The 24,131-nt window shown below is 37.2% G+C and overlaps 1 protein-coding gene across 1 annotated transcript in view; it reads right to left on the bottom strand.

The window, feature by feature from the left end:
* Nucleotides 1-24,131, bottom strand: part of thsd7ba (thrombospondin, type I, domain containing 7Ba) — a 141,517-nt gene that overhangs the window by 57,644 nt on the left and 59,742 nt on the right. The window contains exons 7-11 of the mRNA XM_062431751.1: nt 13,495-13,681; nt 11,161-11,392; nt 6,390-6,505; nt 5,002-5,134; nt 3,152-3,255 (exon numbers count right to left, since the gene is read on the bottom strand). Coding sequence (XP_062287735.1) covers nt 3,152-3,255; nt 5,002-5,134; nt 6,390-6,505; nt 11,161-11,392; nt 13,495-13,681 — 772 coding nt within the window. The remainder of the gene's footprint in view (nt 1-3,151; nt 3,256-5,001; nt 5,135-6,389; nt 6,506-11,160; nt 11,393-13,494; nt 13,682-24,131) is intronic.

Here is a 24,131-nt window from a genome sequence, read left to right as displayed (position 1 = left end):
AGATGAAAAGGAAATAGAAAGGTGATGAAAAAGGAGGAGAATGTGAAGAAGAAAAATAAAATGAGAGGAGACAGAGAAAGGACATTAAAACGACATGGGAAGGTGATGAGGAGAGTTGAAGAGCATTAGACATGCTAGACGTTACCACTCTGGCTGGTCGGTCTAATTATTCCACAAACATATACTGGTGAAGCAAGTCTGTTTGCACAGCAAGACTGTCTAGCTTACCAACTGATTGCATCTATTACACAGGAACTTTTTTCACACTGCTGTTAACTGTTCTTACACCTGTGCGTGTTGTGCTACAAACAGTTTTAAATTAAAACTGTGTGGATGCATGGAGGGTCGCTGGAGGACATTGTTTATGCTGTGCAAAGCTTGCTAGACTATTCGATTGAGACTATATGGCTTAAAACCTTGCTTAGGCTTTACACTGTAGGAGGGAAATAACCCTAAATGTACATATTTACCCCAATCACACAACAGCTTTAAGGTCATGCACAGACCTTTAAGAACACACTCCCAGATTTTTACACATTCATACATTTCCTCTGAGGCCACAAGTAGTTTCAGAACATAATCAGTAACTTAGAAGGAAATTATAGCACTATAACAAATTCATTCTCATTTAAAAGAATGACAGGGAACCAAACTAACGTGGTAAAGACATAAAATGTATACATATTACATTTGTTCATATACAGTATGACTTTAAAACAATTTTAACTCACTACAACATGCTACTTACTGAAAAACAAGTCAGAGCTGGCCTTCATTTTGCATTGACACAATAATGCTGTACAACTTGTTTGTTTATATTCAGTTCTAAATGGAGGGAAATATTTTAAGTAGACTAAGACTAGTCTACTTAGTAAATTAAGTATATGGAAAATAATTATAATGTTTCATCATTTTAGATGGAAACTGCATACTGTTCCAAGGTTACATGATCACAATAATAATAGCAAATAAAGCTACATCTTCATCATATAATCAGAACTATTATTACCTACATTCGACTGTATTATACCATATGCAGAGTATATTATATAGGGCATTGCAACATATTTAAATGTAATTGAAATAAAATAATTTAATCCATGCTTTCTTTTAAATGCCCTCATTCAGTGTTCCCATGCCCCTATTCCCAATTATTGTGTCCTCATTATGCAATTTGACATTTATCTCTCATTTTCATTAATGGTAATTCAGCCATCCACTTGGTGAAAGTACTGTAAACTGTGGATAAATTACTTGTTGCTTAAAATCTATGTTTAACTTCTGTATTTCTACTGACTTCAAATTCCAAACTCATATTTAAGTTTTTGAAATGTCACAGGTATTTAACTTAGGCATTTTCTAATCATATTCAAAGAGGAAGCTGTAAAGGTCAATGAGGGATGCTTTTAACCAGGGAACATGACATCAACTTTTCCCATCCACAGTGAAAAGTCATAGAAATTCACTTGAGAAATATCAGTCAATTATAATGCAGAGTAGAAGATAGCAACAGTGAGCAGAAATAAAGAAAAGTCTTCAGCGCCTCACAGATAGCCACTGAAAACTTCACTTGACTCAAATCAGTAAATTAGATAGAACAGGCAGTTTTTGGCACTTATTGGGAGGCTTGTGCTCCTCTAAATGAGTCTGAAATGATCCAATTAGCACTCTGGCTTTCTAACGATTTGGGCCAGGGGCAGTCATTTTCACAACTCCACTCAGGGAGACGCACTTCCTCATGAAGGACAACTACACAATAATCTGCACAGTTCAGAACACAACACAACATGTACTGTATACACACTCACAGAGCACAATCAATCAGGGATGAAATTCAGTAGTTAGGTCACTATGTTTATATGATGATACAGGTAATTCTGCAATATGGGACACACTGCAGGAAATAATCACCACCACAACATGATAGACTGTGTAACTAAAGGAAAGTATCCCCCTGATGGTACACTACTTCAGCAGGAATCACATCATCATGCACAACAGTATGGAGAGGCATCTGATTCACACAAAGTCTTATAGACAACTGAGGAAAATGCTCACAGAAGCACAAACATATGCATACACACGCACAAAAAAACAAAACAACCCCCCCCCAAAATAAAAAAACAAACAAAACAACCCCCCCAAAAAAAACAAAAAAACAAGGCTGCCATCACCAACTAGCTAGCGAGTTAAAATGTCAGGAATAAAGGAAGAAGAAATCTCTCAGTTCTTTCTTTTGAATCTATGTTTAACAGACAACTCACTTACTACAAAAATACCAAAATTATACTTAGTAATAGTCAGGAAAGGAAAATACAGGAGCTATTGGTCTATTACAAACAAATACCAAGGGAACAAATAATCCATCTATTCACATAGAGAACTTTATATAATAACTGCAAAATAAATATACAAAACTACAGCAAGTGATGATTTACATATATAAATCCAGTGCACCTCATGTGCAAAAACATTTGTTAGCAAAACATACTTGTATTTTTTCTCCATTTTAAAGCACCTAAGGTTCACTTAAAGCTTCAAGTGAAAAAGATCATGGCTTTGCGCTTATTGTGTTACATTATTAATGGATTGTGTTCTGTGAGTGTTTAATAATTAATTTGTGAAAAATAAATTGCAAAAGTTTCTTGGTGACAGACTTTATGAACCCGAATTTCAAGCCATGAAAGACATAATCATCATGTCATCAGAAAGCTGTATTGGAAGGGCACTGTAGTGTGAGCCAAACAGGCTTTTAAATCGTTTTCAAACACAGAAAAAGTACACACAAGTGTCTGTATGTAGTTTGTGTGTGTTGTGTGTAACAGGGCTAATTAATCTTTTAACCTGTTGCTAAGATATGCTTGTGACCAACTGACATGCTGCATTCATTAATAAGAACCCAGCGTTGTGATGGGATCATCAAGCCAACAGACAGAAAGGTCCATCTCGTTACACTCTCTGGGCAAATTGCCTCCGTCTTTTATGTTTCGATCACTTGCTTGTTAAAGGAGCAGTTCTGAAAGGACTATTAGGTCTCATTAAATAAGGACAATAAATAAGGACAGATGGCAGAGAAAAGCTTAAAATGGTGATAAAGTATAGCAGCAAGTGTAGAAAATATAATAGGTCAGAAAACAATGAAAACACTTGCCTCTTGTTTCTAAACCATTTCCACAGGCTTCTCCTGTTCCAGATAATCCACGCCGAACAGAATCTGGAACCAGAGTACAGCTGTGCCACTTGTGTATCCTCCACCTTCACGGAAACACAAAGACAGAAAGACCATGGGATGCTAGTCTATTTTTACGGCTTAATTTACACAGCAAGTGAAAGTGTACCGATTTTGTTAAGATGTCTGTTGATTTGTAATTGGTGATCTTGACCACATGAATCGAAAATACAACCTTTGTATAAACCAGATTGCCAACTTAATTGGTGCTTTGTGAGAACACTGCTGGAAACAAAGTGATGTGGTACATTTTATAATTGTTATTCTGCTTGAATGCATGCAACGTCACTGTGAGTTCAAAGTGAGCCTAAAGGCATGCCATATTGGTGAGTGTATTTGATTTATGTGCAGTATTACTTTAATAAGTATTGGTATATAAAATAGTTTTTCCATTAAACCACCACAAACACACAGCATGTCTTATTAACCCCCTAAGCAACTGTCTTTATACCACTTATTGTAAATGTGTACTTTTATATCTATGAGTCCTGCAATGATGCTTGCAGGTTATCAAGAGTATGTAGGGAAGCCCTGTTGTTTTCCTGTGTTTGTTCTCCTTCCTGGTTTTCTGTATACGTTTTCCAAGTAATTGGTAGTACATTACACATTACTTTGCTCTCCTTTTCCCTCTTTCAACAAGATTCATGCAACATTTAGACTTTCTAATTTGATAAAGGGATGCAGCTTTTAGCATCAAATTTATATAATTTATATTGTGTAACTGGCATAATTATATTCCAATTCAAACAATTTCTTGATGCATATTTGGCCAATAAACACCAGTTTACAGTACATCCCACAGTTATGTTAAGTGTATAATTTAGTTGGTTTGTAGCAACAGGCCTTGCCAGTTGTTTAAATAAAGCTTGCAAGAAAAACTTTGAGGAATTGTGGGGATTTTGCATATTTTTGGCTTTAATTGTGAATTGTTTATTGGTCATTAATGGAAACTACAGTCAACATCCACAATTCATGAAATGCATGCATGAAACTGAAGGCCCCAACACTAATAAACAGTCAAAGCTAATTAAGTGAGCCTATATCAGTTGTCCATATGTAGATATCTATATATGTCCTTTGCTGTATGTAATACCAAATATGACAGATAGTCTCTTTGACCAAATACAATTTTAGCAAGCCTCATAAAGTATACAGCCAAAACTGCCATGAACTTTGTCCAATTAACAACGCTAGTGAAAGCCTGTAAAGACTTTTGTTTAGATTTGGCCTTTTCATTGACCAATATTTTACATACTTACAGTATGTATCATTATTGATCTAACTATGGTTTGTAGTTATAGCCATTCTCTGTAATAATAACTGTCAAAGCAGTCAGTCAATAATTTCCTTGTTGAGTGTGGCTTATCACATTCACAGAAGTATTTCAGTGACACCTATCTAAGAACTATACAAATATTAGCCATACCCCCTTTTAACAGCTTTGACGGGCTACTTATGGCTACATTTTTTGATTTAGCTTTTTTTGTTATGTCTATCAAGTACAAAAATGTAGCAATGTTGAGCATTCACAAACAATATAGAAACATTACACTGTAAAGAACATGAGAGCATGTATTAAATGTCACAGGAGCTGATGTTAATGCCATAATAACAGCACATGTATACACATTGTACAACATTAATGCAACATTATGAAACTGGGTATTCAACAGTAGGTAGCTTAACCCTGTGCTATTTTAGTTCAGAATAATAAAGATAACTTGTCCTTGGATAAGAAAGGAAAATGGTTGGGTAAAAAATGGTGCTTTTACCTATACATTGGACATTCCGGAAGTGATTCACATTCTCTCTCTTCATACAGTGTGTCGGGACACTCCTGACCTCCATTAACGGACCTCTGAATGATAGTCCTGTATCGAAACTGTGTGGCCGCGGTCGCATTTTCTGTTGGACATGAAAAACAATCTTCACAAAAAGGCAGCGTTCAGTGACAGATTATTTGCACAGTTCAATTTAAGTGTATGTTTTCCAGAGGGAAGAGAGCGTAAGATGATATTGAGAAAAATGGCTGACATATCATGTCTGGGACATCAAATAAATGGAGACGCAACAGCACCAGTGCAGACCAATATCTAGTGGAGATTTTTAGAGAACAAGTCATCTCTAAGTTGATCTGATCTCGATTAGTGTGCCCTTGTGGCTGCTATGTCCTCCACTTCACTGCAGCCTGTTTTCGGACACACCACGCTGTATTGGCTTCATTTGGCTCCTGCTCCAAGGCTCATTACACAACACTAATTACTAAACATTGAAAATGGTGCAATTAAGAAAGTGATTACATCATCAGCAGACCCAATGGACTACAGCATATTTACAGACAAGATGCCTGCTCAATTTTTTTTTTTAAACAATTACATACTTTTTGATTTCCTAGATACTTACAGTACACATATCAAAACCCATTAAATATCCATTTTCCTCTTGATGTGTCAGCTTAATGTAATCGACGGTTAACACTGTCATTTACACTTAAAATGTAATCATTGAATACACAAGAGACATCAATTGATAGCACATTTGTATGGCAAAATGTTTATTAGCCATGCTAGAGTGTGGTTGTAGGGATGGTAAAGTCTGTCAGTTGGTTCACAGCTTTGGTCCTGACTGAAATATCTCAACAACAGTGTTCCCCAGAGGAGGACGCCCACTGGGTTTGGTGTTTCTGTATTGGATAGATTTCCATTTCATTTTGGACAGGCAGCCATGTCCCCTGAATTGTGATAACATTGGTAATCCTCTGACTTTACACATAGCAGGTCAAAATTATAATTTGTCATAAACACTGGTTTATGACCAAATACCTGTAAAACTTAGCTTTACTTTGTGTTTAGTCTAAGTATCAAATGTCAGCATGCTAAAACACTAAACTAAGATGGTGAACATGGTAACCATTACACCTGCTGAACATCAGTATGTTGGCATTTTGAGTATGTTAATATGCTTACCTTAGTAATTACAATAACCTTTTGTTATATCTACAAAAATGTTTTTACAAAAACCTCCTGCCACTAGTCAGCAATAGTCTCAGGAGACTTTCTACTCTACTACTATATCAGGATATCGTATTACTTTTCAAAACATGACACGATTAGATAGACATTGCTCAACTGAGTTCATAGTAATGTATGTGCATGGCTACCTGGTACACAGGTTGATGGACAGGCGGTCCATTCACTGAAGGGTGTCACAATGCAGTCTTTCTTGCAGGGAAGCAGACACGGTCTTGTGGTTTCTGGACGAGCAGAATCTGAACACCTAAACATACAAATAGACAGTGGCCTTAAATTCTCTTTATCCCCCAGGCGATGAATGATAAATGTCCTGGGTCTTGCTGGTAACAGGACAGTGCAGTGAAACAGCTGCCCTGTCCTTGACATCACACATCTCCCCAAAGAAAACATGATTGCCTGCTTGCACGCTCAGGCAAAAGGTGGACAAATATAACAATTTACAGTTGTCTCACACATTCAGTTGCTTCCCTTGGCACAACTATTGTTCAATAAAAAAAAAAAAATCCTCCCACCATTTAAGCATAGCAACTGTATTTTATGGCCCATGATGCTTGGTCAGTTCTAAAACTCAATTATCCTTAAATGGCACTAATTCATATTTTTACTGAAACTGTAGAGAACAATCACCCAGTTTGGCATTTCCTCACAACTTTACAGAGCCTTTAGGTCTGTTTTGGATCATTATTTTGGACTTCTACAAATGCTGTTTTTTCTACAAAAAAGAACTGCTAAATCCATCGTAAACTACCTGCCCAGACTGAAACAGCAAATAACGTTACAGACTAGCATGTAACAAGCTGAAGATTTCCTCAGGAGTTGATGCAGCCTAAAACGTAGCTGAATAAATCGAAATTAATGCTGATGTTGCTCTGTGCCTGCTGGATGCACACATGCAGGTGATTATTAATATGTCATATCAATCACTATACGAATACTTACAGATCTGTTTGTGAAATATAGCATGGTAGACTGAATGGTTTACATCAAAACTGGTATCCACTGTTAAAAGGGAAACCACTGGATTTTTCAACCTTGATCCTATTATCTTATAATGTTAGGTCTAAGTGACTAATGGGACAACAGTTTCAGTATTGAGAGAAAGCGTTTTAGCCGGCAGCCGCAAAACTGGCTGCAATGTAATCATATTGGGCAATTGCGTTGCCTCAAACCACTAAAAGTGGTTGTTTTTGCTACTTACAGGCTCAGATTGACTGATTATTCCATGGAAACAAAAGAGAAAAAACAAAGACTCGAGGCAGAAAGGACCATCAGGAAAGATAGAGTGCAGTAACAGTTACCTCAGAGAAACTGATTTTCTACCGTCACTACTCTCTTGACGAGTGAAGGGGAAAACATTTTCTGCTGAGTGGCACCTGTTGCTGCCAGACTTGGAAAATATGTAAGTGTTCATGGAGTGATCCAGCTGTTTAACTATTACAAATGGATTTACATCGTTTATCAACATTGTCTTCCTAGAGAGTGTTTCACCTCTACAAAATCAATTGGATGAAAAGAACGATGGTACCAAGATCAAATGTTTATCTCCAAAAAAAAAAGGGATTTCAACATGTCACTGTGTGAGTAACATTACTTCTCTAGCATGGACAGACACTGAGCTGTCCACAGCCTCAGATGTAAATAAACTGTGGTGCGGGCCACCTCGGATATAGCTCCCTTTGAAGGTGGCTAGTCAATGGGATATTCCGTCAGTGCACTTTTTTTTTTGTTTCCTTACAGTATAACCTTGGCGTGTGTGCATGAATATGGTTCATGATCTGTTAGTAGGAGCAACAAATTTAGCATTTATTTAAACATACAGATGAATGCATATATCTTCTCATATACATGTACAGCATAGCCCCAGTAGTCTTGTTTTGCCACTAAGGAGACAGAGTGCTCTGAGAGAAAAATCCATCAAAGTCTACAGTCTGGCTGCTAATTAAACCTGAGAAAAGTGAGGATATGCAAACTGTTTACCAATGAATCGTTCCTGCCACACCAAGGACACCATTACCACCTTTTAAAGAGCACTTCATTAAGTTTTTACCAATATTTCCTTGCCTTAAAATAGAAAATGATCATACATTTCCCCTCTATTTAGGCTGCTACATCTTGTGTAACATATCTGTAACAGGCCCTTTGGCGGTGTTATATTTTGTGTATTGCGCAACCTTGAAGTGATGTGGTTTAATGCAGCTATGTAAAATCAAATCAAATAAGTGCTTTGATGTCTTCATCAGCCATCTACACCCCCCAACCCCCACGCACAAACTCTCTCTCTCTCTCTCTCTCTCTCTCTCTCTCTCTCTGTCTCTCTCTCTCTCACTCACACACACAGATCACAATTTCTTTTTAGTGTGAATGACTCCCTTTGCCCAACAACCAAATCCAGGTCTCACTAGAGACCCAGCATGGTGCCACATCCTACCGACTGCCGAAAGCCAGCATACACAGGAATGAGATCAAAGTATGCCAAAGCATAAGAAGGCAAGATACATAAAACCCATCCTTCCCCAGCTTTATCCCTCCTCTTCTTTTTCCCTCTTTGCAGTGATGCCTGCCAGAGGGCATGGCAACGCAATGGAGCAGCTGGGGGAATATTTTACGTTCAGAATGAAGGAATCAGACTTATAGTCAAGAAGCTGTGTTCTAGGGGGACATGGTTTGGAAAATTAAATGTCTCTCACACAGAGTTATTGATTAACTCTTCAAAAAATGATGAAATGACTGATGAATTGCTTTTATATTAAGTTATTTCAGTATGTGATATATTTATATCCAAGTGAGCATTTATTTGTTGTTACACTTCAGCACCTACTGATGTGTTCTGTCTACTGTGAAAATAGTCAATAACAATTATATGTCTCAAATAAACAATAAAGAGCCCATTTTATTGAAATACTCAACATTTAAATGTAATGCATGTGTAAATGTAATAAATGCTGATGATGTCCTACGAGTGTAGAAGTCTTCTTTTTTTCTTTTTTTTTTTAAATCTCAGTAAGAATTAGTATAGGATAAACACTTATTTTTACTGCATTAGTTTATTAATACATATGTCATACTCAATATGTGTAAATGTGAGGCAGAAATCAAACTAAAAATCAATTGAATGTTTTTTTTTTTTTTCAGGGCTGATACTAAGAGAGGCCCTCTTACCTTTAATTGAGCCACTACTCACTGTGGAGATTATTGCTGAGGATGAAACGATCAGATGTTTGCTGACTGAAGTGATCCCTCTCAAGTAGCAAAACATCAAATATACTGTATGCTGGGAGCATCACTTCTCAGATGGGAACTATTCAGAAGTATTAAGAATGTCCCCACATTTCACTCCCAGTTTAAAATAAACAAGGTTAAAGTAACAGACATTTCATAGTCTGAACTCTCTTATGTAGCCCTGTTCTGCCTTTTTCAGTCTAGCAAAATTGCTACATAAGTTCTCTGTGTATAAATACTATAATGTGAGGATTTAAATGTTTTCCAAATAGGTCATGTCTGACACTTACATACGATGGGAAGACAGCAGGAAGGTGTGACTTTGCATTATAAACACACAAACTCACTTGTTATGGCCAGTCAGAATCAAATATTAATAGCAAACCACAGGGCCATGTGTTAGGTGCTGTTCCATTAAATTAATACTCTCCATCCACATGAATAGCAAAGAAATGATTGAATTCACAGCATATAGGTGCTATACAGGTGAAATCTGTTGGTGGAGCAGAAATGACAGCTTTCATTAAACCTCTTTGGTGGGAGACAGAACGGGCATTAAAAAAATCCTCTCCTTAATCCACTTTATGGCCCTGTCAATAATATATTGAGCTAAAGAAGGGCAAACTTTGTGAATTATTTATAAATCTATCTTCCTGGTGTGGGCTATAACATCATTACAGTGACAGCACAAAAGCCCTTAGCAGTGTTTGATATTGTATTGCTGAAAGAGGAGTAGATAATGGTGGCGCATAAGCAAAATTAATCTCAGGTTTAGAATAAAAATCCTAAACACAGGCAGAAAGTACAAAAAAAAAGATCTCAATGTACAAAACTTAAGGGATATAATTTCACAGTGCATCAAGTCCACTGGGTCATCTGTCAGTAAGAAAAAGTACACACTATATATCTTCAAGTAAAATGCTTTTGAGAAGAATGGAGAATGTGTTCTTAAATGATTTTTTTCTCTGAGAGAAACATGATCACCTCTCAACTTCCCCCCCAGATTTTATAAAGCTTTTTTAGTCCTCATCCATAATTTTCCATTCGTTTCTCTCAGGACACAATTTCTAGTATCTAAAAAACTAAGCTAAGCAGCAGTGTCAGATGGGGACGGAAGAGGAAAAATAGTCTGTTGCAAAGTGCTGTTTTCATAATGGCATAGTGACTTATTGTTGACTATGTTCACAGCGGACAAAACATTAAGTGTTAGTCTGAAAAAGCACATTAATTTATATACGTTTATAGGCCAGCAAGAAGTCTTTTTTTTTTTTTTTACCAAGGTTGAAATAAATATGGAGGATTCTGATACAGCTGCTAGATCTGGTTTTCATAAGTGAAAGTCAAAAGCTTTATCTGACAAATATATCTCTCTTGGGACAAAGTCTGTCGTTACAGTGATAATGTCAACATAAAGGCAGATGTGACTCAGCACACTCTACACACTAACACTGAGGAGAAATTATTGTTAATTCACCTCACAACCAACAGAGAAAAACATGCATGTAAGAACATACCTTCAGCCTCACACATTATACTGTAAGAACATAGTGCTGCTCTAAATAACATCTCACTAGGTGATACAGATTGAAAGTCTCGACATGAATATATAGTGTTTGCACAGACCTGTATCAAAAAAGCAAAAATTGCCACACTCATACATACACAGCAGAGAGAACATACCTTTTATTTATGACGGGTCCAACATTCATTTTCATACAGCTGACTTTGCGGGTCTGGACACCCACAGCACAGGGAGCGGTCTCATTCCAGAAACTGGTTTCATTGAGATCCATAGAGGTATCCTCAATACATGGACCCCACACTGAGGCCTCCCAGTAGAACACCATGCAGGGATGGTCATTGCAAACTCTCCACTCCTCCAGAGCTGGAGCTGCTGGACACTCCTTCCCTTCTGGCCACCAACACACAGGAGAGAACCATAGTGTCAAAAACACGATGAATATGTAAAATGGTCCTCCAAAAGGAACTGGGTAGTCCCCTTTTATGCTGTGTTTGAAAGTCATTAACTACATCTGGCTGGTTATGTGTTTAGATTTCAGCAAGCAACACTGAAAAATGCATGTGATTTGCACAAAATCTAAAATGAATTTCTCCTAAAGTATAAGCTGGAATTTGTTGCTTTTATTATCACTGACCGCTGGCTGCTTAGCGGCTGAACATATGTTTGTTCGGGTTAGCTGAGCAGACACTTCACAAGTTACAACTTGTAGAACTTTGAATTACAAATGTAAAGTCACAGTAAGGTCACTGTCCCCGAATTTATGGGCCAATTGAAGCATTGCCCAAAGCTAAACCACAGCAATCTTTTCCAGTCCCTGCTCCCCATGTTCTGTTGGTTGTCATATTTTTAGTCATTATTTGGACACATGTTGTGCAGTTCTATATTCAACCTCAATAACAATGCAACACTGCATGAAATATACTGCATAATATGTATTCACCATGATCGTGTCTTGGTTCGTTTTTACATCATTTCTGTTCTGTTATCCCTCTGTGGTTACACGACTAATTTTAGAAAAGCTTGGATTTAGATTGCATGTTATGTGCACAAATACTGTATGCAATCAGTGTGCATTGAACCACCATGGAAGTAAGCTATCAAACGTTTTAGTGTTTTGTTGTGCATGTTTGTATTTCATCTGTGTATTTTTAATCCTACTGTGTCTACACATACAAACACTGGTGGACACACTGACATATACATAAATGTATGGAAAAATATATGTGCAAAAACAGACATATATATTCATGTTTGAAATGTCTATGCTGAGATTCTTGCAATACAGTTCAAGTACTGGGACTACATCAGTCAGTGTAGTGATAATCCAATCTAAAAAGAGTTCAAATAAATGACATTTCAGCTGAAGTAGGATCATAGGTGTCATCTTATGAATGTGCCCTAAAGTGAACTGTGATCCATAAAAGGGCATTGATGAGTTTGTCACTGAACCACAACTGAATAAACACCTGCACCTTCCAATCTGTTTTTCATTGCCCATGTCTTTCCTTCCTTTCTTTCAAACACTCTTATAAACATGCAGGCACATGGACACAAACGCAGCACACACACACCGTGCCTCTGCCAGCAAACAGATAGCAAGCAACATGATAATAAAAACGCAGTGTGGAACCTGGCTAAGCTGTGAGAGTCTTTCATCAGCTGTTATTGCAGATATGCGTTTGGTTACAGGGATTAATGGGTAGTAGCTGGCTGCCAAAGCTCTGCTTTCTGACTTGAAAACACAACACTAAGAGTATGCAGAAAAATACTGGACAGAGAAAGAGCTCTCGATAATGGATGGTCAACTCACATTTCAAATGTTTTTCAGATGAAACATGTCTAAATAAGTGAAATCTAAAGAAATATCAGCCAAAATAAACTTGCAGTATTTGAGAAAGCACTCAGCCTTTTGCTCAATCAATCTTTTCATTTTTAAGTTAACTTTTGAATTAATCTGTGGGTTTCATGTTTTTCCAGAAACAGTTCGTACATATTATATTTTTTAAGTATTCCATGTTTTTGTAACTACTGTATGCCAACAGTCTTTGTAACTGTGCTGTCATTTAATTGAAAACAAAACTATATGATTAAATCCTAGAACATTAGTATTACTGTGCCCTAATAGTTGTTTAATAAGTGTATAATAACGATAACAACTGCACTTGAAGTGTAATATACACCATACAGTAATGTATTTCTGTTCCTCCCTGCGCTTTAGTTTTATTTCCTTCTACCTTTATTAATTGACAGTCTATATGCACTATACAATAAAATGATACTGTAAATGACAACTGTAGTCTATATGTTTTCCAGTAATGCTCAATGCAACAAAACTCAAACCTCACCAAAAGAAAATCCAAGGAAACAAAAAACCCACTATATTCAGTGACATTTTTTGATTAAAAAATCTGAGACCCTCTGCACAAAGGAAATTGAGTCATTAATACCAGATGTGCAAAGAGTCAATTAAGTCAGAGGGAAAGCTACATTACCTTTTCCTGGGAGGGCCAACACAGTGCGTGTGCGGCTTTGCCGGCCCTCTGCGGTCTTAGTGGCACAGCTGTGTGAGCAGGGTGACCAGGAGGACCAGGAACCAACCACACAGTCTGCAGGGCAGGGCACCTCACAGGCCACTTCTGTCTGGGGTGGATCATCTACACAGTGTGCAAAGGGGACTTCCTCGCCTGGGGGAGGGAAGTTAATATGAGAAAATTAAAATTGATTAACCCTGCCCCAGGTTTTTAGGGGTCATACTGCTCTCTAGAATCAAGACCATTAGAGACACTACATGTAGAGTACTTTTCTTGGACTGATCTCACAACTATCAGACAGCAATACAACATTGTAAAATATAAATTGAACCAACACACGTAAGGACTGGGTTCAAATCTTAAGGGATGCATGTAATGGTGCTGAGCATGAGCCTACATGCAGCCCAACAACTAGAAACATGTGGTGAGTTACTTTGACATGCTCTGTTTGTCTCTTTTGCTGTTTTCTGTAAAGTATGATTGTCTTTCAGGGGTGGATGGAGATGAGAGGTTGAAGACATGGACACATACTAAGGAAGTATAAAAGAGGCCAATGTGATTGGTTATAGTATAGCGGCCACTAAAGCTATATAATTAGATAAGGAGGTAATTATTTCTTGTAGCATTAGGGGTTTTGTATGCATTATTATTGATCAAAAATGTCATCCTCCATGAAAAAAATCCACATCAAACATAAATAAGCATCCTTACTAAATGTTCTGTCAAACACTAATACAATTGTGTTGTATCTAAGGAAATTATAAGGCCAACTCATTAGTATTCTGAGCTAGTTTTAAAAGCTATCCTTCAGTCTTCATCTTGCAGTCATGTCATGAAATATTTATCACAGCTCCCAGTTAACTCTTCTTTTAGCAGTGATACAGCTGCAGCAAAGACAGGGCATTTTTTCTTTACTGTACCTCCATGGTAATGATTTTTTTAATACTCTCACATTCATGTTAATGACTGAATAATACCCTTGGTAAAAAAAACAAATCATTCCTTGTATGTTTTGTTGGAGTCTATCCAGAATCTTGCAGAGTGCCACAGATTCCTCTAAGGTCTCTCTGTCTAAAAGAGAAAGATCAATTTCAGAAACAGGGATGCCATCCTGATGTCAAAACAATGCCAGCAGCATCCAAAGCAATGTTTTCAGATATACAGTACGCTCAAACACAGCAGTATCATTAACTTGGCTGAACTCTGCCACTACATCATGGAATATGGTTTAACAATAACAACCCCAGGGCAGATTTGTCATCAATTTTTCTTTTTTTTCCCTCTCCAGGCGAATACCCTTGATGCAGTTGAGGGCAGTGGAGAGAGCAAATGTAGGTATCGTCGCATCAGATAGATGTGAAAGACTCCCTTGGGGAGTTTGAAAGCCTTTCACCCATAAAGTTGAAGCGTCAGAGATCTCAAGCCATCAAAGTAACTGGTGTGTATACAGCAGGAGACGTTAGTCTGCTTGAAGTAATGATAAAGTCCCACAGGCTACCATACAGTTCGGGATGCTTTATTTCTTTCATTAGTGGAGATAAAAGAGGACTGCACTGAAGATTGAAGGTTTTCCAGCTGAAGCTGACAAACAATAAACAGTTGTGAAAGTATGCCACCTAATTTGGTTTTAAAAGTGAGAAAAATGAACACTTTGTGAAAGCAATAAATTATTTACTCTTATTATTAACAGTATTAACAGTACACAGTACCAGTCAAAAGTTTGGACACACTTTTTCATTCAAGTGAATGGGAAAATGTATCCAAACTTTTGACTTGTACTGTATATGTTTCTATTATAGAGCAGGAGAAGTTATTACATGATGAAGGTATTTTAAAGAACTGTAAAATGACAAAAAGAAACTAATAAGCGCTGAGGGAGCAGTGAATACTTTTTAGAATTATACATTTTCAAATACATCAAACTGAGAAAAGATCTGGAGGCTGCAGCACTTGAATATAAATTGTACTGATACTTTACATAATTGTTTTGAACTGACTGAAATTTCAAAGCTGTGTGGGTATTCATTGTCTAGGTTCACCATGGCTCCTACCCAGGTAATAATATCAGGCGCCGGTACTTTATACAAAGTGGGCATAAAATGAACATGAGAATGCACCATAGATTCTATGAATCAAACCCTATGACCCACATTCATAGAGATGTACACTGAGTACTGTACCTTTACCATCTCCATAAGTTCTGTGTAAATGTTGTATAGATAAGAGATATTTTTCACTTGGAATGTAAAAATGAACAATGATATACAGCAAGACAATGTTTAAAAAACCTTAAATGGGAACTGTGAAGTGGAAAGTTTCATCTCAAGTTAAGGAAACATTACTTGTGCAAATGTGCAAAAAAAAATATATATATAGCACTGTTCTGAAAAAGTGGATATTGTAAAGTTAGAGTTACATTTTCAAACTGTCAAATAATGACCACGGGCAGCACTGTCTGACTGGTTTAAAACGGACCTCCTACTGGCTTCCAACACATTTTTTGTTAAACAATTTGTGTGATCGAGGCTGTCACAACCTGAACAAGCTCTATGTTCAGTTAATGTTCTTACTAAGGCAAACAAATGATAACTATTTTGGCACATTTACTATTACAACCGTAGGCATTACTCAAACACATATGAATATGCAAGATTGTTATGCAAAACCTGGCAGGCTTCCTCATATTAAGAATTGTTTAGATCTATCATTGCCAAAGGTAGAAGTATATGATATCCCCTTACAAGCAATAGAACAGCAGGAATTATTCAACATACGTTCTGCTTGAAAATCACACAGGACTAATGAATGGGTTAGCAAACAAAACTAACAAAAGACTAACAAAGCTTTGCCTGGAAACACTGCCTTAAGAGAAATGGTATGATAACATGAACAACTAATATATACAGTGTGTGTGTGTGTGTGTGTGTGTGTGTGTGTGTGTGTGTGTGTGTGTGTGTGTGTGTGTGTGCGCGTGTGTGTGTGTGTGTGTGCGTGTGTGTGCGTGTGTGTGTGAGGCTACATGTGAGGGGAACTCTGCAAATAGATGGCTGCCCTAGGGGTCCTTTTGCATTATTAATACAGGGATCTGTAGTTAAGGCTCTTATTCAGATAATACCACTGCCTCCTGCATGCATTTTCACCATGATTTCTATTCTGCTCGCCCACCCGCCAATTAATCTTCTTCATTGTTATTATGCAGGTAGGTAAAGAAAAAAACTGGAAGTCCTCACCTTTGCTTAAAAGTTAATCATCACATCCACTCTGCACAGGCTGCTTTGGTGGGCAAAAGTAACACGGCAAAATGAACAAAATGACAGTGAATATCAAAGTACGCTCTGACAAACTAGCATGGGCAACTAATTAATTTGCTGTATTTGTCAGTCCCATAACTTTAGAATTACAATGTGTAGGACTGCTTTTCTGAGTTGATCATTACCTAATTCTTCCTGACCTATTGAGCAGAGTTAGTTCAGGCTGATGGTAACCATTCAGCTGAGTTATTGTAGTTGGGGTTCAGAAATGTCAGAATGCCTGTGGCTTTAGGGGAGTTAGCCAACATACTGTATATCTACAGTAAAAAGGGTTAAATCTGTCATGTCAGGTATCGGTCATATGCTGCCTTGTGTGTTGTGGTTGGTAGTGTGAATGGTCGCTGAGCAGGGAGGGGGAGCAGTGGGAGCTGTCAAAATAACTTTATTAAGCCCAGGGCAAAAAAACAGCAGGTTAGGCTAACACAGCACTTTCTTATATTGGTGTAGTTTACAGCCCAATAGAGTTGTTCCCATTAGCCTCTCTGTGTGAGATGCCATATTATTCTAAATTGTGTTTGCAACAAGTCTAGATTTAATTCCACCCAGCTAAAACTGCATGTAAGATTACTAATGGACATAAGCAAGTTACTACCATGAATTAGAGGATGGAAATTGGGTTTTGGAAAGTTGCAGAAAACATGGTTTGAAGTTTGAAAGCTCTAGTCTCTGCATGAATGTCACAAGAGCCAGAGAATAACAGTTCCTTGCTTACTGAAACCTTGGAAAGTCTAGCCAGTTTTATTGGAATAAAACAAAGAAAACAAAAGAGCAAGCAAAATTAACACACTATAACATTTGTTTTTGAACATAAACAGTCAACCAGTCTCATTAACCATGTGCCCAAACAATTAAATTGCAATTGAGTGGTCATACCTATGTACTAAATTACACGTAGGCAATCATACCAGAACTGTCAAACTCTCACACATCATGATCAAGTAAAATAACTTCACATCTGTACCAGAGAGAATAAAACCCAATTAGACTAACTTTAGTAGGACATCACTGAAAGCTTAAGGCATGCAGTCTTCCATGTTGCATTTTTAAAGCAGCAAAATACAATCTAATATATTATTTAGTGTAGTGATAATGAAAGAGTCAGTGCACAAAATTATTTATTAAAATTACATTAGACTTTTCATGAGGAGTAATGAGCACATACTGTACAATATATACTGATTTCTGTCCTCTTTGAGGACAACGTCTCTTCTCTACACATCCTAAAGCGGACTGTCAGATGGCAGGACGCAGATGAGGAGAAGGTAGACATAACAGAACTAGATGTGTGCTTAGACGGTGCTGCAAAAGATTGATGCATTTTCTCTCAAGTGTTTCCCAGAGGTAGATGTCCCTGAATCACCGTGCTATGGTTCTCCTGACTTAGCCAAAAAATGAGTCTATTCCATTTCATCCATACCTGGGGGCTTTAAGAGTTACCTAATGTATTTTCTAAGCAATAAGAGCTGGCATATAGGTGATAGAGGATGTTTTCTGATTGCTTGAGCAGCATGGATAATATTTTAAATCTCCAGATGAAGTTTGCTGAGAAAATGCTGTCTCTTACTCTTTAGAGATCTAGAGTTTTCACAGGAAAAAAAAGAAAACAAAAAAACTTCATGAGCTTTTCAGACTTGAAATGAAAACTGAGAAATTATAAAGCAACTGCTTACTCAATTGGGGAATAGTGGAGAAAACATCTCATATCTCTGGGATGCTGTCACTTCATTGAATGGTGCCTACCAATTCCCACACCTCCTTCCCTTATTCCAGTTGAGTGTAAATGTATGGAAAAAATCCACATCAATTATCTTTATGGCTTTGTTTTTCTAGAATGCTTAGTGATTTTTTCATTTACACTGGAAACATTAACTATGTGCTCCAGTACACAACACATCTCAAATCCAGCAACTCCGTCTGCATCACTGATGATAAATATGAACATGTACTTCACTTGATACAGTCATCTTCTATCTATGCATGACATGAGTTTTATTTGGGAAACCAAAAAAAAAAAAAAAAGTTCCTTAACCACAAGGATGCTTGTAACAAATGCTTCACCTGTCCATCCTAAAGTATTCACCTGTTGACACTTGACACCTGCACTTGTCTCCAACTAGATTAAGCACTTACAATTTAACAATTACTACCAATCCATGTACAATGATGTTTGGTGTTCACTTTGATGGTAATCTGTCTGGCTCATCACAAGGCATCTTTGCTTCGCTTTGAATGTATAGATGCAGGTTATGGCTTGTTTTAAGAGGCTGAGAAAGAGAGCTTCTGCTTGGAACCACACTAGGGCAACAGGCACTGACTGGACTGACTTACTGAGTTCCTTCCAATTAAAATGTCTTTCTTTGACAGGGTAAGTCAAGATCAGCTAGATTGCAGAAAGGGCCTCTTTTTATTTATTAATTTATTTTTGTAGAAATCTTTCACTTCCTATCCACAGATAGCTCTGAAGTCTTCCTGCAAAACATTTGATGAGAAAAGGCAGCTCCTTAAAATCAACATTACCATTGCAGATTGAGATCATTTATTTGTATTATTAGAAAGCAACCTGCTATGGTTGAAAGATATGTTAATATCACAGATGCGTACTGTTTATGGCAACATGTCAGATTACTGTAAACAATCTTTTCATCTCTGTAGATGCTCTATGTCACTCCTACCTCTGCCTTCTCTCCCTCGACTCTTCCTGTCAAACATTTTCTGCACTTTTGGAAAAAGTGAAAATGATTGAAGTCAAGCCAACAGTGGCAATGTATGCAGGTGCTATACTCTGCACAGTCAGTCGAGACATTCCTGCCACAGCAGTTTCAGACTCCTATTGCACTCTCTACATAACTGTAACTATGAAATATAATTGAAAACTCTTCACAGAAACTCTACGACACTCCTCCCACCAAACCAAAGACAACACCATTTAAGGGGGACCCTTTACAACCATTTTTAGCTTCAACACATCTCCTTCACAAATTCAAACAATGTATTCAGAGAATTACACACATTTGCTGACTAGCACCTCCACCTAAAGACTGTCAATCTTCTACAGTTTACAAAAAGTATCTATCCCCTGAACATTTTATTTAAATCTTTTTGTGTGTGACAAAGGTAATTTGCTAAATGATCAAATAAATACTATCAATTTAGCATTAAAAATAAAATTGGGGGAAATATATTTTCATTCCTGTGTATCATAATGTTTTTCTTTTTCTTTTTTGTTTGTTTGTGATTCTGTGTGAAATATGTGAACTTTGCTACTGCTTTTTTAATTGTTTTTTTTTCTTTCTTTTTTCTTTTCTCAAAACAGCACTAAATGAAATAAAGACAAACTTAATAGAATAGTCCAAAACTAAATTAGGGGAACAATTTTCCAGAAGTTGATGCTATACTAAATATCAATATTTCTTGAAATACACTAAAAACTCCTTAATAAATATACCACTTCACTCTGCCATACATTTTCTGGAGAGGACTGTTAATTATCTTCTATAATATATCCATGACAAAGAGGTAGTTGAGTGGAGTTCACATCAATGTTGTGGTGCTATAGAATGAATCTGGGAGGAATCCGAAGAGCATGCCAGTTATAAGGTGAAGTGGTATTTTCAATGAATCACCCTTCCCCATATGCCTCTATATTCTTTATTTGAGCTACTTAGATTCTTCATTCACTCTGAAGGACATCAGATGAGACATATGAGGGAAAACATCCAGGTCAACATGCAAGTGATTCGCTTTAGTATCTTACTTTAACAGCAGTGTTTCCCCTACATTCATTCTGTAGAGGTGCACCGCTGCTGCAAAATTATGAGTACCACAGCTAAAATTTCACACCATCATTAATATCAATGGGCTACTAATGGTTTTTACTAGCACACTGTGCGAGCATGATAACATTCTGCATTATCTTGGATATTATTTTGAGTCATCCTCACTCTCCCAATTCTTCAAAGGACATCTATGTGAAAGAGTAGTATAGCTGTTTAAGGAAAAGGGCAGTGCATAATGTGTGCGCATAGCGAGTGTGTGGTTGAGCATGTGGCAGAAAAACTGATGGTGAATGCCAGCAGAGTAAAGGGATAGCAGTAAGTTGTCAGTATTGCAGCAAATGTACATTACAGTCTACATTGTGTATTTTATTAAATGCTGCAGCTTCTTAATACCAAGAAAAGTCTCATCTATTGTTTCCCCAACTGCTGGAAAAGTGATGGGGCTTAGCTCTTAACTCCAAAGTTGGAGACAATGGGTTAGCCGTACGTGACCAGGCTCCCTTAAGGTGAACTGACCTTTAAGGTGGACCAGCTTAGTGTGAATCTCAGCTACAGAGAATAGAGAGAGGAGATGTGGCAGGCTGCTCTACTGAAGTCTCTACTGATTTGTTGCTCAGCCAAAAAAAAAAGCAACCTAAAAAGCAAGCAAGATCTTATTTATTCTTCAATTCAATTAGTTCAACGTCTTTTGTGATTGGCAAAAGCTTAAACTTTATTTTTCCCCAGGAGAGAAACATGCTCTTCTCCCTTTTCCCAACATTTCAGTGCAGTGTCCATCATCTCTGCTTGTATAACAGCTGAGAAGGAGAGCCTCAATGTGTGGGGTCTGAGTGTGCAGACAGATGTCAATTAGCAGCTGCATTTTCTAAGGTCTACTAAGTTTATATGTCAAGTATAACAGTAACTAAAAGTGTATTTTATCTGGAGAAAAACTTATAATTAGGGATGTCCGATAATACCGGCCGATATTTACTTAAAAATGTAATATCGGGAAGTATCGGTATCGGGTTTTTATAACCGATGTTTGCTCTGTAGGCTTCAGCATTTCCGAGCCTACATGAACACAGCATGGGACGTTTACCGGTGCGCGCTTGATGACGTATAACAACAACAACACGCCATGTTGCATTTATGTCTGCATCCAGTGGGGCATCACAATAAAATTAGGCATAATGTGTTAATTCAACAGTAGGAGATATGTTATGTTGTAACCTAATAGTTTTGGTGTAAAAAGCCTGCATATATCGGTATCGGGTGATATTGGTATCGGAAATTAAGAGTTGGACAATATCGGAATATCGGATATTGGCAGAAAAGTCAATATCGAGCATCCCTACTTATAATCTTATAATAATAATAATCATAGCAAAATAACTTGCCATCCTCAATAGCAATACACGGTTTAAGAAAAAATGGTGGGTGTGGGCTGTGTAATGTGCATGTGCATACTGTGTTTTATTTTTAATTAAATTGATTGAGACTGTCAGCAGTATCAAATCCATGACCCAAAGATTGGCATCCTGCAAGATCTCTTATCAGCAATATGCAAAACAATGCTTTAGGCCTCCGGCAACATGTTTTTAATCCAAAAATATACCAAATCTCCTTCATTTGAAAATTAATTTGCATTGTGTAGACTTAATACATACAAAGTATGTAGTGCCAGTTGAATAGTTTTTAAATTCAGTTCAGTTCAACTTTCTGAAATTAAAATCTACCAATTATTTCAATTATTGCAAATTAGGTGTCTTTAACTGATTTTCATACATATTAGCTGACTCAACCATGGGCATGAAATCCAGTAAGATTGTGAATCATATTTTCATGATAAGTGAGGCTGGTAGACCTTACCTTTATCACTGCAGTTTACAGTGCAACTGTGTGTGTCTAAAACGGGGCTTCTGACGTCATTTAACAAGTTGGCCTTGAGCCAATTAAGGAAGTATCAATGAACAACGTGTCAACATTCACTAGCAATAAATCCAGTGCAGAACATTTCATAAGCCTTTTTCCTCAAACCCTCAAAAGCTTGTATTCTTAGTTACCTTGTCAGAACTCGTTAGACTCTCCTGTTGGGTAATATATTTGGACCCTCCACTGCCTCCCTGATAAACATACACATGATCCATTGTGACAGAATAATACAACACAGGCAAAAAACTGTGCAATTAGGTTTGTAATCTATGGAGATGAGCAATTAATGCCTGGTAGGAAACTGGGATTCTGACTTTTAATCAGGCCGATATTTTCTGTGCCCATAAACACAGTGATGGGCCCTCATAAATAATGCATGCTCCAGTAACGCTGATGTTCCTATCTCCCAATGTGATGATATGGCTGAGCACAATGGATCACATTATACCTGATGATGCATGCATCACTATGCTACTTATAATATTTCATGTCTAGATGTTCTATGGACTTGATGGATTGTACAGCTAGTTGTAGCTCTAATCTAATTATATTTGTGACTATGCTCTTAATTCTATAGTTAGCACAAGTTTAAGGTTATAACAACAAATACATTAGCTCCAATTAATGCTGAACAATGGGAAATAATCATATGTTTGTCGTGACAGACAGGATAGATAGAAAAGAAGAACAGCCAATTTCTACGCCTGCATAATATCAGTACCTATGCACGGGAGAATGTAAAAGGCAGTTAAAACTGTCATTCCTTAGAAGGATAAAGACCCTCAATGTGCATGCTCATACTGTCCTTTAGCTTTGCTCAATTTGCCAAACTTATGGTCTTGGGACTGAATCAAGTTATTAGTCAAATAGAACCTGATGAGACAGGATTTATTCCAAAATGGCATTCATTTTTTTTAAATTTAGGTGTCTCCTCAATGTATTATATTCCACATGTGCACCTGATGAAAACCAGGTCATTATTGCACACAAATAATCTTTTTGGTGTCCTTCACAAATTCAACGTGGGTGAATATTTTATCTAATGGATAAAACTACTTCATAACTGTTCCGGGGCCAGAATTTTGACCAAACAATATTCCCTGAATTTGCATTGCATTGAGGGACACAACAGGGTTGTCTTCTCACCTCTTGCTAAGAAAATATGAAGTGAACCTCTTATTTCCAGTTATGACAAAGACAAAACACAAAACATGACTTCTCTTTATGCAGATGATATATTATTATATGTAGAAAACCCAAAGGTGAGCATCCCTTAAATATTAGAGACAGTTATGTTTTTTGATTGTCTTTCTGGATAGTGTATCAACTGGAATAAGAGTGAGCTCATGCCAATCAAACTGCGCAAGCCAAATTTAATAAAACATATTTCCATTCACAGTGAATCCTAACAAATGCACCTATTTAGAAATACATGTTACTAAAAAATATGCTCCTTTCATTACAGTCAGGTTTAAAATACTGGCGGACCTTGCCTCTTTCCCTTATTGGGATAGTTAATGCAGTTAAAATGGTGAGTTTACCTCAATTGCTCCACCTATACCAAATGTATTTAACAAGGGCCTTTTTTAAATTAAAT

Source organism: Scomber scombrus, chromosome 13 (assembly GCF_963691925.1).
Source record: "Scomber scombrus chromosome 13, fScoSco1.1, whole genome shotgun sequence".
Taxonomy (NCBI): Eukaryota; Metazoa; Chordata; class Actinopteri; order Scombriformes; family Scombridae; genus Scomber; species Scomber scombrus.
This window is presented reverse-complemented; position numbering and strand designations above follow the sequence as displayed.